The 20,632-nt window shown below is 36.4% G+C and overlaps 1 protein-coding gene across 1 annotated transcript in view; it reads right to left on the bottom strand.

Moving 5' to 3' along the window:
* EYS (EGF-like photoreceptor maintenance factor) overlaps positions 1–20,632 on the bottom strand; it is a 1,514,868-nt gene that overhangs the window by 34,164 nt on the left and 1,460,072 nt on the right. The window contains exon 37 of the mRNA XM_077903501.1: positions 15,695–15,869. Within this exon, the coding sequence (XP_077759627.1) occupies positions 15,695–15,869 (175 nt within the window). The remainder of the gene's footprint in view (positions 1–15,694; positions 15,870–20,632) is intronic.

The following is a 20,632-nucleotide window of genomic DNA, read 5'->3' as shown; positions in this document are numbered from 1 at the left end:
TCAATGAATGAGAATGCTCCTGAAATAATAGATGTATATAGGCTCAAAAATAGGCAATATTTTATAGGCTTCTTGTTTTTTATTGACCCAATTATTATTTCTTAAAATAAAAATGACCGTGTTTGCCTATTCATATTTATTAAGAACATATTCATTTCAAACTCCTATATTTTCCTATATTATTTGGCAGTCTAATCACATTTATGCTTTACCAAAATTCATTTTATCAACTAAATTTTTTTTATTATTTACTATGTGCATAGCACTATCATAGGTCATAACAGATGGGCAGAAGGCATGTAAGGAATAAACTCTGGCCTCGGCAGAGGTGAGGGTATGCTAGAGGAAAGCACCACTGGGCTGCATAGGCTGAGGAGCCAAGTAAGTAGCACAGACAAGTGCTGCCAGGATCCAGAAACCAGCATGGGGAAAACTCAGGGAACAAAATTCATATTACCGCCACATGCTCACCAATGTACTGTTACACTCTGGTGCTGGGAGGAATTCAAAGCAAAAATTCTTGTCTATTTGGAACTTACAGAAAGAGGCATAGGCACATGCATATAATGGTCAAAAACAAGCAAACAATAGTTTCTGAGGATGCTGGCATTTCATTAAATAGGGTATTTAGCTGAGTCCTGATGAAAGATTTATATGATTATTGTATCAAAGTTTGTGCAGAGAAAAAAAAAAAGTTTGAAAAGTTGCATAAGGTTATGTCCAAAATGGAGAAAAACAAAATACTGATTTAAATTGCTAAAATTTACATATCGATTTTAGTTATTGTTTGAAGAGTTCAAAAAGCATGAAATATGTAAAGGACTATAATACAAAAATAGACTGTCTTCTGGCTCACAGTCCTCTCCTGCGGCGCTCCCAGAGGTGGGCCTGCACTCAGTGGCCTGAGCTTGGATGACTCACGTGGGGGCGCTGCTGTCCCCCAGCAGGGACCGTCCCTACCGACAATCCACTGTGTGCAACCTTCTTAATGTACCTACGGTCCTTCAGATGGAAAAAACTGCTTTGGTTGGATCATCTCGACACGTTTCAAGTGGCATTCTGTACAATGAAGTTTAGAATTTAGGAATTTAGGGTATGTGTAGAGCCTTCCTAGGTTAGCACGAGATGCCTTTGCAACTACTTTCTGACATAGGGAAGGCATGATATGAACTGTATGACATTTTGGCTATTTTCCTGTAAATGTTATTTTTTTAAAAATAAATTTCCTTTTCTCCTCCTGTTCAAATTGACAGATTTTCTATTTAATAAATTCTAAAATAAGAAAACAGAAGCCAAAAATAGACTGACTTACCAATTTCATAAAAGAAATAAAGGTGTAAGAATTTTTATGACTATATTACTTTTTATGATAATTGCGCCATCTAGTGGATTATTTTTATCACCATGGGAAAAAAAAGCTAAGACCAAAATTAATCTCATTGCCTTATAGACAGACATGACAAAGGTAAAATATTTATTTTTATATTAAATATAGCTTAAATCACACTAAACACAATATAATACAGATGTTATAAACTTGTTTGAAAAAAATAATTCTTAAATAAAATAAATTCTCATATTGTTCCTCTCAGAATTTTCAGGTCGGAAGCAGTTAGCTCTGCATTTGAAGATTTAAAAAATTACATTCAAATACCATATATTATTTTCTTACATTATATTTTAAGAGATATTTTCACCCTAATGATTTTGTGCAAGATCAAAATTTTCTTTTTGTTCTCTTCCCGGCTTCTTTAGCAACCTGTGAAAGGTAGATAATAAAAAGTCTCAGATCTGTTTATTCATTGTTCTCTAGTTTGGATGACAATATTTTTCTAAGCCTTGAAATTAATTCATTAACATTTCATCCTTTAACCATGTATTTACTACTTCCCTTGAGGAAATGTGGGTTTTGGAAAGGTGTGTGTATGTGAGGTGAGGTGTCCATAGAGTGGAAAAAGCAGAAAAAAACTCAAAGAAGAGGTAGATATTCATTCATTTAAATAATGTTTGTTACTATTATTTTTTACAAGCTAAGTGTCTGTCGCTGTGCTCATGGACTTGCTCTTTCTGAGAGGATCAGATTAGTAAGCAGACAATTTAAATACAATGTGACAAGTGCAAAGATGAATACTATGTGAGCCCATGGGAAGGACAGTTAAACAATTTTAGTGAATTCAGGGAAGGCTTCTGAAGTGAGATTTGCCTACATGAAATGAGTGCATCAAGAGGGAAAGGCAGTAGAAAATTAGGCTAGAAAAGGAGGTTTGAGCTCAAGGGCTTTGAATAACAGGCTGAGATAGTTCAACTTTTTTTTTTTTAATTTTTAAGTAATCTCTACACCCCTATGAGGGTTGAACTCACAACCCCGAGATCAAGAGCCGCATACTCTACTGATAGAGCCAGCCAGGCACCCCATGAAAGTTCAATTTTAAGTTGACTCCTGACATGACTGATGAGGCATATTTTAAAAATATTAATTTGTAAGTGTAAGAGGACCCCATGGTGTAACAATAAACTCTACAGTTAATAGAAGTTTAACTTTAGTGGGATCTTACTATCTTTTTTTAAAGACTTTATTCACCCAGAGAGAGAGTGAGAGAAAGAGCACACGTGAGGGGGGGGGGGGAGGGAGGAGAGAGAGAGAGAGAGAGAGGGAGAGAGAGAGAGAGAGAGAGACTCCCAAGCAGACTCCCCATTGAGCATGGAGCCCAATGTGCGGCTCGGTTCCATGATCTTGAGATCATGACCTGAGCCAAAATCGAGTCAGACACCTGACCAACTGAGCCACCCAGGCACCCCAGATCTTACTGTATTTTTATCATTAGAACAGGGGCTGGCAAACTTTGGCAGTATATAATTTGCTTTGTAGCCATACAGGCTCTGTTGCAACAGTTCAACTCTGCCCACTGTTGAGAGCAGCCACAGACAAGCCACAAGTGCATGGACATGGCTGCATCCCAATTAAACTTCATCTACAAAACCAGGTAATGGATCAGATTTGGCCCATTGGCTACAGTTTGCTGATCCCTGCACTATATCATTAATGGCATGGGGGTAGAGATCAGGTCTGTTTTGCTCTCTTTTGCAGTCCCAGGCCCTACAACAGTTCCTGGCATATAGCAATTTTTCATTGAACATCTGGGGAATAAATAGGTAAGTAAATGAATGAGTCATAGCTGGGGGACAAGGAAGTGGATGGATGCAAAGAGCCCTGGGCAGGGAAATGGCTCTGAGGATGGAGAGGTAGAAGCAGATGTGACAAACATTTGGTAAATGCTGGTTTGAAAGATGAAAGGTTATAGTAATGGCAAACATTTACTGAGGCTTACCATATCCCAGGCATTCTTCTTAGCACTTTAAATGTATTAATTCATTTAATCCTCCCTACGATCCTATTAGGAGGATACTATTATCTCCTCATGTTGCAGAGGAGGAACCTGAGGAACAGAGGAGTTAAGCAAATTGTGTGGCAATTTGTGGGTGAGGGAACCCATGCATGTAACTGCTGTTCTATGTCTCTCAATCTATGGAAATCTTTGGGGTTTCAAAATTAAATGACTGAAAGAGTATAGTGCCATTATTGGGAATAGGGACATCTGGAGAATATAGTTTAATGGAAACATATAAAAATCTTCTTTTAGCTACAGAGTTGGAGGTGACAGCAGTGATAAAAGGGCTTTTTTCCTTTAAGTATCTAGTGATACGGCTCTTCAACTTGATGAGAAGTGAGGATGTAAGTAAGACGGATTTGTAAATTAAGCAGATCAGCAGACAAACGGCAGAAGCACCTACTGAATAAGCTAAGAATATTCAAAAGATACTGAGGAATCATTGATATTATATATAGAACTGTTTTCTTAAGTCCATTCCAAAAATGTTAGCTATCCTCAATTGTTAATACATAAAGAATAGTTTGTGAGTTCTTCTGCCTCTAAACATGGAGAGATGATAACACAGAAGAAAGTGTTAGGCACTTTATAAATATGAGTAGCAGCTGGTCACGATGGCAATCGAGAATTGAGTATTGGAGTATTTTACTAATATAGCTAATTATTTTACATCTGTGCATTTAGAATGAAACTGTTTTAAATTTCTAAATTGCAGATAAACTGAGTTTTATTGCCAGTTTTATAGCTCAGAGACATCTATGGATTAATTTTTTTCTTGTTACAATAGATATTCAACATGAAGAATTTAATTTTCTTGTAATTAGGCAATCCTATGACTTCTAAGGTTTAAGATGAACGTTGACATATAAAAGTTAACTGAAAGTGAGATGATGGAAGATTTAATATTCTATGTCTGAATATCACTTAAACATCATTCAGTTGCTTAGTAAATATTCACCAAAGGAGAAGTATGGTATACTGCTCTACTCTGTTACCAAGGTGAATACAAAGCAGAAAACATGGTTTTTCCTCCCAAGGGCTTTATGATAATTTATTTACATAAATTATTCATACGAAATATATATATGTAAAATATATTATTCAAAGTTTTTCAGAGCCTCACTTTAGTCCAGGCACCATTTTAAGTATTTTTTTTTTTTTTTTTTAGGTAGTGACTCATTTAATACCCATATTAACCCTCTGAGGTAAATGCAATTATTAGTTTTCAGTGTGTAGTTAAAAAACAGAGACTTAGAGAAATATAACCCCTGCCTAACCTTCTTTTTCAGTTTATCACAGATTCTATTGCTTTGCATAAGAGAAATTCTTTTACATATGTCGAGGCTAATGAGGGCAAGTTATTAGAATCATCACTGTGAGATGAGAGCAGAAAAGAGGGGATGCCTGGCTGGCTCAGTTGGTAGAATGTGTGACTCTGGGTCTCAGAGTTGTGAGTTTGAGCCCTATGTTGGGTGTAGAGATTACTTAAAAATAAAATCTTAAAAAAGAAAAAGTTTTTGGAGAAAATTTACCTTGAGCTGGATCTGTAAGAAAATTATGGTTACAGATTTGTGGGTTTTCTGTGCATAAGTAAAATCACAGATACAGTACTTAAAATGAAATCTATGTAATGTGATAATAAAGCTAATATGAATAATGGAATTAATGCATGTTATTTAGCAACAGATGGTCACATAGCTTAAAGGACTCCACTTCTGCATATACAACTTATTTCTCTGTTATTTGAAGGAAAAGAGAAACATACATGAATCTCCTCCTTAGATAGACCATCTGTTGTACTGATGAAGTCATACATGAATGACTTCATGTCAGTTTGCTTTCCTTTATGATTTATTTCCATTTCAGTAATAAACTGGGAGAATAAGGTAAGTGTGATATGATGGATATCATTTTACCTGCCAAAATTTACTCAAATGTACAATTTGAGTACATGTACATGCTCAAATACATGCTCAAAATTTGAGCCTTTGAAAAATATACACACAACAGTAAAACAAATGAACCTCACTCTACAGTAGAACGTGATGGCATGTTAAGACAGAACATGCTTACAAGGAAGGGTTGCTATAATCACTCCACCTACTAAGTTTCCCCATGGCTTTCCCTTCTTTGCTGGTGAGATCATTCACCAAACTCTGATGACACCACACAGAGTGTAGAAGGATGAGAAGAAGCTACTCTTTAGATACTAAAAAAAGTATTGGCAGTTGTCTGTGGGCCTCAGCCCTAATGGTTCTGTCCTCCAAGTATAAAGGCCTAACCGTTGTTTCATGTTAACAGTTGGATTCAGTTCCTCTTAGTGAGGGAATTGTCTTTGGGGAATTATTTACATGAGCTTCTTGGAGTAGATGGTGGACCCTAGCTGTAGTAATGTGAGCATGAGCTTGGACTACAAAAAGAAAATAGCTAAATCGCTCTGCCTAGGGCTAGACGGGAAATTTGGTTTGTTCTAACCTAGAGAGTCAGTTGGAGCAAAATAAAGCGATGACAAGAAGATACAGATTAAGTGGAGTGGAGTGGCCATGTATTTTTTCTGCAGGGATGGGATGGCCAAAACACAAGTTGAAAGTTGTTTAGGTGGCTATAATATAAACAGTTTCCCTCTATAGCTCCCCCTGTACCTATATAAACTGTCTGATCTATCTCAAAGTGTGAACGCTTTTGTTAATTTGGTAGAAATCAAATAAGTTGCCACTTTTAGACGTACATTGTATGGAGCAGAGTCTGTATGGGTGGGAAGGAGACCTGCAACCAGAGAAGGTTTTGAGAATATACCCAATCCTCCTGGAATCTGCATTAACCTTGGAAAGATCTTTGGACTTCCACAGTGTAGGGACCTCTCAAGAGTCTAGGAGAAAGCAACTGACATCTGATTACAAAGCAGGAGAAAAAAGACATTCCCCTTAAACCACAGTAATAGGGAGGCCTGCTAAAATCTACATTGAATTCTTACTTCGATCGTTATTTTCTCTCGATTTAAATAATAAAGGTATGAACTTCTTTTGGAATTTACATCCTTCAAATACATTTTTCCAAAGGTGGCATCAAATAATGGATTTGCATAGTTTTGGCAACTAAGAACTGAGGGTGAGGAAAGACTGGAATAAAATATCCCCACATTTTTTTTTATCCCCACATTTTAAAAGTAGCTATCTATAACTGGTAAAAGCATGCTATACTTTATTTTATACTTTATGAATTTTCAAATTAGACAAAAATGTATATTATATGTACTATTGTTTTAAAATTCAAATACAAAAGTAGAAAAAAATAGTGTAAATCTATCTCCCTAAACAGTTTCAAACGATCAATTTTTAGCTCTTAAGTTTCATTTGCTTCTTTGTCTACTCTTTTTATTGTTTGGCCAAAATGTTTTGAAGCCATTCCCATTTTTACAGTACACATATACTATAAATATTTCAGTATATATCACCAGCAGATAAGAAACAAAAAAAACCACAATGTAAAATCTGTATTGTACCCAACAAAAATGACATTGCTATCTCATGATCATCTAATTTTTGTGCTCAGTTAATTATAATTGTCTCAAAAAGTTTCTTTGTTGTTTTTTTTTTTTGACAGTTCATCAGGATCCAAACAAGTTGCACAAATGCATCTACAGAGTATGTGTCTTAAGGCTTGTTACCTAGATAAAAATTCTCCCATTGCATTTCTTTCCATCTGTATGCTTTGTGTGTTTTTTGTACAGTAGAATTTGCCATATACTAGATTTGGTTGTTTATATACTTATAATACCATTTAGCTTGTTCTCATCTATGGCCCTTATTTTTCAGAGTCTCGTAGATATAGAGGCTTGATTAGATTCATGTTCAGGTTTTTTAATGCATTAGAGGTGGTACTGTGTAGGTAATGACATCTTGCCAGGAGGCATATAATGTTTGCTCCACATTTAATTATGACTAGCCAGTTGGTTCAAGTGGTGTTAGCTTGATCCAGCCATTATATAGTTTTCTATCAACCTTTCAGTAAATGATTCAAGTAGCCATTATTTTCTGTGTTATAAAATGGTGATATTTCTAATTTCCATTATTTATCCTGCACTTAAATTAGCTCAGTTCGAATAAGAACTACTTCTCATCACTTATCTGGCTAGTTAATATTATTTAGTATTAGTTACCTATTGCTGCATAATAAATTACTCCAGACCTTAATGGTTCAAGGCAATAATAACCATTTTTTATTATTATGGACTCATAATAGGTTATTCTGCTCTCAGGCTTGCCACCTGTAAATTTGTTCTCTATACAACTGCCAGAGGAACTATATAAAATAGAGCCTGACCATTATTAAAACTGTTCAGTGGGTAGAATCATTTTATCCTTTAATTTCACAATTTAAGGAAGGAATAAGTGCTAACAACTTTTCACCTAGCTTTGAAGTCACAAGCTGTCATTTATAGAACATCTTATTATTTATCCAGGTCAGCATCTATTCAGTGTGGGAAGGGACTACAGAAGGATGTGTCTCTTAGGAGGGCCACTGGGAGGCTGGCTACTATACTCTTTATAGAAAAGGAAGGTTGAACCTACCCATCTTTCCCTTTAGTTGTATTTCAGAATAATGAGTGGTACACTAGCAATCTCCATAGGTGACAAGTTTTCTTTGGTGGAATGTGTGTATAGAGTATCATTATAACTACATGTATTTTATATATTGGTATGTTTAAACCCATTACAGATATTATTCTCTGGGATTCTGAAATTGTTCCATCTTTAGCCAGTGGGAGTCTCTTAAAGTTGGCTTCTGTCCTCTTTCAAAATCACCCTAGTGGTCTTTGACAACTCTCCTGCTTTCAGGCACAAAAAGACATCCAGGATCATATCATACATTTCCTACCCCAGAGTTGAATGTCCAATTATACCAGAAGTTCTGGTTTATTTTTTAATTTTTTTTAGAAGTCATGTTTATTTTTTGTGGAAAATGCTGCTTGGAGATAAAGATTTTGGTATTAGAGTTTTCATTCCTACCCAATCACTGTTGTTTCTGGATTTCTTTAGTGGACATAGCTAGGAAATAATTAAGTCATGAATTCATATGTTATTTCTAGTTCAAATTAAAAATGAGAAGGTTTTTACTTTTTTGATTTTATGTCTATATTGCTTTTCTCTTATGCTGAAAATCTTGGTTCCTAATGAGAAATATTAAGATAATTACTCATTTGGTTTATATCCATCAATTCATTCATCCATCCATCCATCAAGCTATCTTGCTACCTAGCTGTTTTATTTTTATCTCTAGTTTCAGGATAATACCAATGCTACCATTTACATCAAGACCATAAGATGCAATATAAAATATCTTTATGGTTCTTTTTGTCTTTGGATATAACTCACTGTACAGTCAATTAATAATCATTTGAATTAAATGTCTCCTAGGTTATGCCACCAATTTGTTTTTTTTAATATTTTAAAAATTTATTTATTCATGAGAGACACACAGAGAGAGGCAGAGACACAGGCAGAAGAAGAAGCAGGCTCCATGCAGGGAGCCCGACGTGGGACTTGATCCTGGGACTCCAGGATCATGACCTGAGCTGAAGGCGGTGCTAAACCGCTGAGCCACCCAGGCTGCCCTATGCCACCAATTTGAAATACAGTTAGATTCATTTATTTCCTTATTTTCTTTTCAATGCTTAAGAATTACTCCTTTTTCTTTTTTTTTCATCTTCCAGGTGAAACACTGACCTAGTTCCAAATAAAAACAATGAAGCAGACTATATTTTTAAAAGTCCAGCTTTCATGCCTGTTACTTCTCCTTGTTCTCTTTCTCATTCTCAGGTAACCATTTATAATTTTTTTCTGTAATCTTCCTCTGTTTTTTCTCCTTAGAAAAACATGAGCACATGTGTATGTGTATATATAATACACATATTTATATGAGTGTATTTATATCTATTTATCTATATTATTCCCTTTCCTTGCATGCTTTGCTTCTTTACCATACTATTTTCACTTACTGTATCCTAAGGATCAGTAACATATAACGATTTTTATAGCCATGTCCTCTGTTGTGTAAATGTTCTTTAGCTTTACCAGTCAGATACCTAGTGATGAACAGCTTGTGTTTAAACAAATAGTTTGCTCTGGTAACGACAGTGTCTACTTCTCTACAGCCCTGCCACTAAATTAGGCAATTTTTGAACTTTCTCTTAATCTCAAAGGTAGGAAAAAATATTAGCTTTAACTTGGAATCCCTAGAAAACAGAGACTAAAAGCAATTCCAGGGAAATGAAGGGGTCCTCTGCCTCGTAAGCAAGAGTAAGAAAAGAACAAAGGGAGAGGAAGGAAAAAAACCAAATGGGAGGTGGTGAGTTACCTAGCTGGCTACACCGGCTGGTTGCTTGGAGAGGGAGTGTTTCTTGAGGAGCTGGAGAGTGATATACAATTCTTGGGGATACTGAGTGGGAGAAAGTCCAGCAGGAGCAGACAGGGTGACAGCAGGCCATGTGACACCTTGAATAGCAGAAGCAAGAACTCATGTTTTGCTGCACTGGCAATGAAAGATGAAGGGACATTTTGAGCAGGAAAGAGAAGCAGAGTTTTTAGCAAGATTCAGGGGGAGGGGGTTTAGAGAGTAGGGTGCTAGTTGGCGAATGATAGCACCGTCAGGCATAGGAGCCCTAGTAGACTGCACTAAACTCTGCTGGGTGAGATCAGAGGACAAAATGGGCAAGGAACTCTTCATTTGGAGAATTTGGGGACCCCAGAGAGTCTACAATTGGGGACCTTCTAACATTTTTCTCACGTTTTTCTGTCATAAGTATTTATTTTTCAGAGGAAAGGAATTTTAGGTTTCACCTAATTCTCAGACATCTGTGAGCCAAAAAATAATCAGGAAACCCAGGGTTGGTGAGATTCTGTGCTCACTGATAGATTCATTTATGAACTTACTATAAATCTTGGGTGCATTTCACCTCTTGGATCCACATTCTCTCTGAACTCCTATTGTACCTACTGTCTGTGCAGCTCACTTTTACATTTAGCTGGTTTTTGTAAGTTTTGGCTTTCCTACACTGTTCTTTTCTTCAAGGAACACATGTCATATCACCCTCAGTCATCATCAGAATATGACTTTATGGTGTTAAAAGAAACTGAGGCATATTAAAAATTTTGAGTTTATTTGAGCAAAGATTGATTTGAACTGGACAGCCTCCAGTCTAGCAGACAGAAAGGAGCTCCAAGGAGCTGTACCAAATGAAAGACTTTTACCGCTGGCAGAAGGGAGTAGGAACAAGGAAGTTATACCGGCAAAAAAAGTAGACTGGTTATTGCAATGTCACTTCCCTTTAGGGAAGGGGTCTATCAGATTATCTAAGTCGTATTGATCAGGTGATTCCTGATTGACTGGTTTCAGATTTCACTTCTGGGACAGCCTAAACTGTAGTGAAGTCGAATCTCCGTTTGGTGATGTAGGGCTTAGCATAAGCAACTCCATTTTGGGCCTGTTGTTTTGTTTTTAACAAAGGTCAAGCAAAATGCAAATTAAATGATATAAAATCTGCTTAAAAACATGTTGCACAAAACACATGTACATATATGGGTAAGCTACAACTAAACAAACCTTTTCTCTTAGCCTTGGCTGCTGACTAACAAGAGAAATAGCTTACTGCTTTTCTGTTGCATCAGAGCTTATCCCAGGAGCATGAAGTCCTTACATGAACTCTGCCTTATTATACTCTCATTTGAGAAACTGCATTAGAACACAACTGGATCTGTGTATGCTGACGTACTTGGAGTAGGAAAGCAGGGCTTGCAGTGGTTTACAGAGTCCCAGAGCACAGTCCCCACCTTATCAAGCCTGACCTCTCACCTTACTTGGCACAAGGCTTCCCCTTAGGTATCAACAATGCTTCCTACTCCCAGCTGTGGGAGTAGGAACCAAATGGAGCATTTTGAATTCTTTTTTTAAAAAAATTATACCATTCAGCTATGCATTGTTAAGACACTGACCAGCTTTGAGATTTTGCTTTTAAAATTTATTCCAAACACCATGACATTTATACTTCTGGGTTGGGACTTACCTCTTGAGCATTTAGGAAATATTTTATTATATGTCTTAGTTATTTTTCAGAAAAAGACCAAACTTTAGCTTTGATCTGTCTATATTATTACCTAGAAATTCAATGTAATATTACTCTGCTTCAGGTAAAAAAATAAAATCATAGAGCCATGTAAAGTTAAAAGCCTGGGATAGAGGAAAACTTCTTAAACACCACTGAAAAGTAATTACAAAGAAAATAGCTTCTTTTGAAAAGGGATTCTTATTATTGAGATGAGAGCAGCATTACAAAACTTACCAAAAGGAGTAAAATTCTCCGTAAACTCTTGCTACTAGAGCTGAATGACTGTGAGTGGGCACCTTAATACTTTTAAACAGCTTTATTGAAGTGTAATTTACATACCATAAAATTTACCTCTTTTAAATTCGGGGAGCTGTACTTTTAATAAGTAATTATATAATACTCACAGGAGCTACATCTGACTAGATACGTGTTTTGTATGTAGTTAATATGGTACATATTTTGTATTTTGTTTATTTATTTAAAAAAGATTTTAAAAATAATTTATTTGAGAGAGGGAGAGTGAGTGGGAGGGAGAGGGAAAGAGTATCTGAAGCAGACTCCATGCTGAGCACAGAGCCTTATGTGGAGCTTGATCTCATGAGCCTGAGATCATGACCTGAGCCAAAACCAAGAGTCGAATGAGCCACCAGAGGCCTCTGTTGTTATTTTAATAAGAACCCAAATATTGGCCCCAATTTTGGTAAGAAGGATTTTAGAATCCTATAAAGAAACTTATCAGAGGTATCATTCCCATTGTACATAATTAATCAAGTCTATTTGTTATTCAAGTCAAGGCTCTCATGTTAGACTATGAGATACAGTTTTCTACCCACACAGGAATTGATGAAACCCCCAGGCTCTGTGTCATGACATAAGTTACTTCCAGTTTGGAGAAAATATGGAATGTCAATTGAAGACAACTTCATTTTTTAAAAAAAATTAAGAATAAATGAACAGATTACACACTACAGATAAAGAGATACTTAACACATTTGTTACCTTATCTATATTATTAGCTGCTTTTAAAATGCTTTAAATTTCTTGTTATTTAGGTTCTGAAAGAGTTTTGATCCAGGAACTAGAAGATTTGATTTTGGGGCCTGCTGTACACTTTTAAGATGCTGGTTTATCCTCTTGATTCACTTGCAATCTTAGTTTCCCATCCATTAAATTGGGACTAGGATATCTGCCTTGACTAATTTAGGAAGGTGTAATTAGGGGAAATGGAAATAATGTATGCAAAAAATGCTCTGTTAGCCACAAACTTCTGTGCAATTATATGGTATTACTTTTATTATCACAAATCAAGAAAATTTTCTATATTAATCGAAATAATCTGCGAATAGTTCTGAATGTCTGTCTACACTTGGCATTATACTTTCCAAGATAAACACTTGTGGCTTTTTTTTTAAAAGGTTTTATTTATTTATTCATGAGAGACACAAAGGCAGAGGGAAAGGCAGAGGGAAAGGCAGGCTCCATGTAGGGAGCCTGACGTGGGACTTGATCCCAGGTCTCTGGGATCAGGCCCTAGGCTGAAGGCAGTGCTAAACCACTGAGCCACCTGGGCTGCCCACACTTGTGGCTTTTAAATGGAAACAGACCCTTTGTTCCACATGGAATAATGAGGAGTTGGAGTGAATGTCCTACTTGGGCTTTCCATTTTCTTTGCTTTCTTTATAAAGATTTTATTTATTTATTTATTTATTTATTTATTTATTTATTTATCCATAAGAGCACAAGCAAGGGGAGCATCAGGCTCCCCGCTGAGCAGTGAGCCGGATGTGGGGCTCAGTCCCAGGACCCTGAGATCATGACCTGAGCTAAAGGCAGATACCTAACCTACCGAGCCACCCAGGCACCCCTTTCTTCTGCTTTCTTCCTGTCACTTCCCACTGTTTGTTATCACATTCTTTATTACTATCAGTATAGTATCACATTACAAGATAACGAATCACCTCAGAGGTGACCTGAAGAATGACCACATTTCTTTAGATAAAGTGAGATAAATTTGTTCTTTTGCATAATTAAGCTTGGCTGCAGAGCAAATTAGAATGCCTAAGTTATAAAGCAAACCTAAAGGTTTCATTAAAAATTGTAAAGAAGGGGGATCCCTGGGTGGCGCAGCAGTTTAGCGCCTGCCCAGGGCGCGATCCTGGAGACTCGGGATCGAATCCCACGTCGGGCTCCCTCTGCCTATGCCTCTGCCTCTCTCTCTCTCACTGTGTGCCTATCAAAAAAAAAAAAAAAATTGTAAAGAAGGAACAGTAAAATCATAATGGTTAAGCTAATTTGAATTTATATTGCTCCATGGTGGTGGTGTACCAAGCTTCAGGTTTTGTCTTTAGCACTTCCATGGACTTGATCACATTATACATTTTTTCTTCACAAGTTTCCATAAAGTTGAGCTCACGCTTTTACCTTACTGTTTAGCACATTAGGTGTCTTGGATCTACCTGAACACATCAAGCCTTTTCATATTTGTTTTGGATTAATTTAGATTTAACTCCCCCACTGACCTTCCTCCCACAATCATAATCAGTAGGTCATAGTATACCATGAAAATTTCTCTATAATATTTTCTGAATTAATTCTTTCCTTTTTTTTAAATGGCTATTTCTTGAAATCAGGCCCTTCATAATGTGCTTAGATTTTCCAAAACTATCTCCTAGTGATTCTGTGATACATCCATGCTGCAAAGGGATGTTTACATGTTTACAGGATTGTCTTTACTATGGCTTTTTCTTGCCTAGAAACTGTTTATGTCTTATTCTTGAGAACAATCAAATCTGTTATCTATCACGTAAGTTTCTCTTCCTTCTATACTTCATCTGCCCCATTTCTCATACTTAATCAATTACAATATTCTGTTCAGTCAGTTTGGCTTCATTCTCATGATCATCATGGGATCACCTTGCTTGTCCTTACATTTGCATTAGTGCTTAGAATCTTTGGAATACAGATTCCTTCTGCTCATTGGTTCATTAATGGAACAATTAATGAATGTCTATTCTATGCTGGGCAACTCTTCAAGGTATGAGGGGTACAATGATAGAATGAAAGATCAGGTCCATTGTCAGGGAAAAATAATAACTAACACATAAACAGGCAAACAAAGAGAATGATATTCATGGAGAAAGGAAAATGTGATGATGTGATGGAGAATGAGTAGAGTGAGGGATAGTTTTGAGTTGATCTAAGGGAGCACTTTTCTGAGGAGGTGATATGAAGGAGGCAGCCAAATGGAGACTGAGTGCAAGGGTGATCCTGCCTCTGCTGGAAGACACAGGTCTAGGAGCAGAAATGAGCTGGATGTGTTCAAAAGACGAAGTAGGGTAACTGGACTTGAGCGTAATGAGGGAGGGGTAAGAGAGAAGATCTAAGAGGCTGCAGAGGCCAGATTATGTAGGGCCTATAAGAAACTAAACAGTAGAGTGGAAGAAATGGGAAGATTGAGTGCTTACTTTCTCTTTCTTTGGCACATTCCAAGATAACCCTCTTATATTACCTGTGCAGGGAGGAAATGATCAACAAAAGAAGTTCTTCATAAGACAACATTCCTTTGTTCTTCCCATTTAACAAGTCCATGTTTTTTCTTCATACTAAAGTAGTTCAGAAGTCAAATCACACAGCTTTGCTAGCTAGGGTCCACCTAGCGAGGACGCTTTCTTTTTTTTCTTTTTTTTTAAAGATTTTATTTATTTATTCATGAGGGACACCAAGGGAGGCAGAGATATGGGCAGATGAAGAAGCAGGTTCCATGCAGGGAGCCCGATGTGAGACTCCATCTCGGGACTCCAGGACCACGCCCTGAGCCAAAGGCAGACACACTCAACCACCGAGCCACCCAGGCGTCCCACGAGTACCCTTTCTAACAGAGCTCAAACCTAAATATGAAAGCAAATCCCAGTAGGCAAATTCTTGTATGATTAACATTTCTGGCAATACTTTCAATGTTATGAATTTAAGATTATTTTCCATGGTATCTGGAATGAGATGCAGTGACTCATTTCCATTGTTGAAAGAATTGAGAAGGTGGCATAAATGCTGCACCGACCCTTTTCCAGTTTTTATCTGTTGTCCAATCACCTAGGAAGTCCATATAAACATATTTTAAATGTGAACATCAGTCTGTGTGAGTGGAGTACTGCTTAGCATGCAAATAACTTGCTAGTTTATTTCTTAATAATATCATACTTACTATACAGTGAAACCAGTCTCTATGCACATCCCACCATTGGCACATTTCATTAAACTGCAGGGAGAAGCATCACACTGGCTAACACTGCGCCCAGCATTCGGGTGGCCCTCAGGGTTTCCCAGACCTCTGAAATGGTCCTTCTTCTCAGTGCGAACTTGCATAGTGAAAATACAACCTTGAAGAAAGGCAAAAATACTTCATGTAAAAAAAAACTGGAAGAAATAAAACGAGAAGTATTTTTCATTTTTAAAGCAGTGTTTTTTTTCAACAAAAAGTAATATATGTCAATTTTAAAGGAAAAACTATAAAAACTTAAAAACAGAGAAGCACAGAGAGAAAAATAAAAAAAATCTCTACAGTATCAACACTGTAGAAAGGACAATTTCTTTAAAAGATTAATTTATGTATTAGAGAGTGAGAACAGGGGTGGGGCAGAAAGAGAGAATCTCAAGCAGACTCCACACTGAGTGGGCAGCCCAATGCAGGGCTGGATCCCCAGGACCTGAGATCATGACCGGAGCTGAAACCAAGATTTGATTGCTCAACCAACTGAGCCATCCAGGCACCACTAGAAAAGACAATAATTATTAACATTTTGGTATATATTATATGCCACTAATTAACATGTATATATGTATATATATGCATATATATATACGCACACACAGCAGTTTTTCTAGCTATATTTTCTTTTAAACAAAAAATAGAATCCTGCATTAGATATATATCAGAAAGTATTCCAAGCATTTGTATATCATATCATAAATACCATTAACTCTTTTTTCATAGCATTGACTATTTTTAAATGATGGCATACAGTTTTTTTTATATATTTAATTAACCTTCAATTATTGGGCAACTGACTGAGTTCTACCTTTTTGCTATTAAAAATAATGCTATGATTAACATAAGCATATCCTTGTGTATTTGCTAATTATTTTCTTAGTAATAATTTCTAGCAGTAAAACTACTAGGGCAAATGATATGGATGCTTTGAAGGGTGCACCAATGTCATAGATGTTTTGCACAATTTTATCTCCCCCACTGGGTACTGGAACACCTGCTTCTTTACAAGTCACTACATGCAAGAGATTATTATGTTTCATTTTAAAATGAAATAAAGAATAAAATATTCTTTTGCTATTTTTAATTGAGGTTTAAAACTTTTAAATAAATTTATTAGCCATTTGTATTTCTTCCTTTTCATTTGTTTATTATGTAATTTTTTCTCTGTTCATCCCTTTAAACATCAATTCAGAAGACCTGCTTACATGATGAGCATATTAGTTGCTTGTCATGTATTGTTAATACTTTTTCAGTTTAGTATTTGCCATTTAATTTTGTCTACGTGAAACTTTTATTTTTTTTTATGGAAAAGTTTTTAATATTTATGTCACAATACTCTCTTTTTTTCCCTCAAGGATTTGTCTCTGCATATATCCTTAGAAAGTTTTTTCCCAGTTATACACTGATCTTACTTATATATGGAATCTAAAAAATCACTCATATAAGCATAGAAGAATGGGGGTTGTCAGGGGATGGAAGTGGGAGAAATGGAGAAATGTTAGTCAAGTGGTACAAACTCTCAAGTACAAGATGAGTAAGTTTTGGGGATCCAATGCATAGTTTGCACTGATAGTTAATAATACTGTATTATATGCTTGAAATTTGCTGAGAAAGTAAACTTTGTTTTCAACACACACACACACACACACACACACACACACACACAAGGTAACCATGTTAGTTAATGAATGAGTTAACTTGACCCCTTGGTACTCTTTTCACAATGTATATGTATACCAAACCATCATATTCTACACCTTAAATATATACTATTTTATTTGTCAATTATACTCAGTAGGGCTGGGAAAAGAAAGATCTTTCATACTCCAAGACAAGGAAAATATAAACAAAAAGGGCAGTTCAACAAAGGATTTATATGAAACTGTTTGGGATCCTGAGATGTGTTATAATTTTACTCATCTCCTTCTGCACTTAGAGTTTGTTCATAAAGTGTTTTTTTAAAAAAATATTTTATTTATTTATTTGAGAGAGAGAAAGAGAGAGAGCACAAACTGGGTGGGGGGTTGTGAGGGGGGAAGGAGAAGCAGACTCCCCAGGGAGCAGGGAGCCCAATGGGGCCCAATCCCAGGACTCCAAGATCATGACTGACCAGAAGGCAGATGCTTAACCAATGGAGCCACCCAGGTGCTCCCATAAAGTACTTTTAAGTTAATATGGTTATCAACCATAACTAGAGTCTTTAAAATGAGAAGCTAGGGCAGCCCGGGTGGCTCAGCAGTTTAGCACTGCCTTTGGCCCAGGGCCTGATCCTGGAGACCCGGGATTGAGTCCCACATCGGGCTCCCTGCATGGAGCCTGCTTCTCCCTCTGCCTGTGTCTCTGCCTCTCTCTCTCTCTCTGTCTTTCATGAATAAAAATAAATAAAAATTAAAAAAAAAGAGAAGATAAAGGCTAGACTGGATTTTACTTTCAAAACTTTCAGGAGCTAAATACATGAAATAATTCCTTTTGGTGAAAAATATGGGTTTAGTTTTGAAAGGTCAAGAATTTACTTTCCAACTTAATTTTCACTGGCATTTTCACTGACAAGCACCACTCTCAGCAGGCATTGATATTTTCTTATTGTGAGAGAACAGTGATTGTCCTTCCTCAGATTTAACCTTTATTATTTCTTCAAGTCCTGCCATCTGCTATTACAAAAAAAAAAAAAAAAAAGCTCTGCACAAAATGAAGAAATTAATGGATGCTACCAGCTTTATGCAGAATAACCAGATAACTTAATTAACGAAGCAGGGCTTCCCATGCTTTTTGTAGAGTGAAATGCACTCATCAGAGAGCAAAAGTACAAGATAGAGTCAGGTGGGTTTGGGTTCAACTGTAATCTCTGCCATGTAATGGGGAGATGGTCCACACTGAGTGCTGATTGCCAATCCTTGCACTTTTAAAATGGAGACAAGAATAACTATTCTCTGGGTTAAGAGGAATAAGGTAATATACATAAACTGGCCAGTATGACCATGGGCAATTAGTAGGTCTCATCATTCTACACTACCTCACTGTCTTTATAAAGGTGGGAACCTTTATAAAAATTATTTCCTTTTTAGCAAAAATTGAAGGATGCTAATATTAGCTTTTCATAGTTTTTATAATCACACACTGAAAAAAACTTGTAAATGACTATAACAAGTATTAAATTCTGAAACTGTTCATTTAAAACTACTTCTTTATATGGATAAATGAAATGTTTTTGTTAGAAGGAACTGCTGAAATACATTTTTGGCTAAAAACATGGGAATGCTATATTTAGAGAAACATTTGGCTAATACAAATAGTTAATTGCTTTTCTTTTACAGAGAGATGCTTCATGTCAGTCAACATATGCAGCTCACAGGCAATTACAGTGGAAGCCATATGTAGAATATATATTGTATATTTTCAGTCTTATTAATAGAGCAAAGCATAATGTGCTTAGAGTAGCACCATGGAATAGCTATTCGATACAGACTTCCTGCAAATGGTACAGTGGTTATGAGAAAGACTTGGAAGCCATCAGCCATGTGTATATTGGAAAGTAGGAAGGGCAAAAAAGTGACAGCATTTTTTTGAGAATAAAATAATATTTAAATTACTACAATAAGTCCTTTTTCGCTCCTCTTATGGGTTCTGGTTTGAAAAGTACCATGCAATTAAAAAGAGAGAGAGAAAGCTGAACTATCAAGAAACTGACAGTACTGACAGAGCAGGGCACTTTTAGTTGAAATAACATGTTCTCTACAGTGTTGTTACTGAATCTGAATCTATTTCAGGTCCACTCCGATATTCAGTTAGGTAATAAATATTTAGTAATCCTGGTATCAATGAACCCGAGCCACTGCAACACTAGAATAATGGATGGGACAGTAGATTTCCTCATGTTCACACTAGTCCAAAGTAATTTTTAATTCTACATCAGTACGAAGTAGGTCTGTCACTGAAACCAACAGATCTTAGAATATTGATGAAAGCGATGGATCTTCTTCCCATAAAATGCACATGAGCACATGCATGATTGTATATGCGGTTTTAGAAGACCCAAGGACCCATTGAATCCCATTCACGAACCTCACTCAACCTGAGACCTCCACAGCTTTGGAATAGATGTAACTTTGGGGGGGAAGGCAGAAGAGAGAGTCTTTCTTTGCCTGGTATATGTTGATTACTCCGGAGAAGGGTTAAATAACTTCAGTATCTTCATAAGTACTAAAGGTTATAGGGAAATAACAGCTCATTATAAACCATTTCCAGAACAAAAAAAAATGGGCTTTATCAACAGTAAGGATTTGTATTTTAGACTGAGAACTGCTGGATTAGAGTCATTTTACACTAGGAATAGGAAAGCCTAAATCATATAATCTTTTACTATGTGTGATTTAATCGCCACTCTAAAGACAAATGTGATAACTTTAGTCTAAGTATTAAAATTTTTCATGAAAGTCTGCATTTGTTTTGTTATGATTAATTAATATACTGGCTTATAGAAATGCAAAATTTTACTTATTTATTATTTTTTTATTTTTTGAAATGCAAAGTTTTAGATTCCATCATAAATATTTTGATGAGGTAGTTCTACCATAGGGTCCAGAAACCTATATATTTTTTAAGATTTTATTTATTTATTCATGAGAGAGAGAGAGAGAGAGAGAGGCAGAGACATAGGCAGAGAGAGAAGCAGGCTCCATGCAGGGAGCCTGACGTGGGACTCGATCCTGGGTCTCTAGGATCAGGCCCTGGGCTGAAAGCAGCGCTAAACCGCTGAGCCACCCGGGCTGTCCAGAAATCTATATTTTAAGAAAATTATCCTATATCATTCTTTACAGACAGTAGAGCTCAGCTTTTGGGAGTCAGAAGCTTGTGGTACTGCTGTGATCTGCT

Source organism: Canis aureus, chromosome 7 (genome assembly GCF_053574225.1).
Source record: "Canis aureus isolate CA01 chromosome 7, VMU_Caureus_v.1.0, whole genome shotgun sequence".
Taxonomy (NCBI): Eukaryota; Metazoa; Chordata; class Mammalia; order Carnivora; family Canidae; genus Canis; species Canis aureus.
This window is presented reverse-complemented; position numbering and strand designations above follow the sequence as displayed.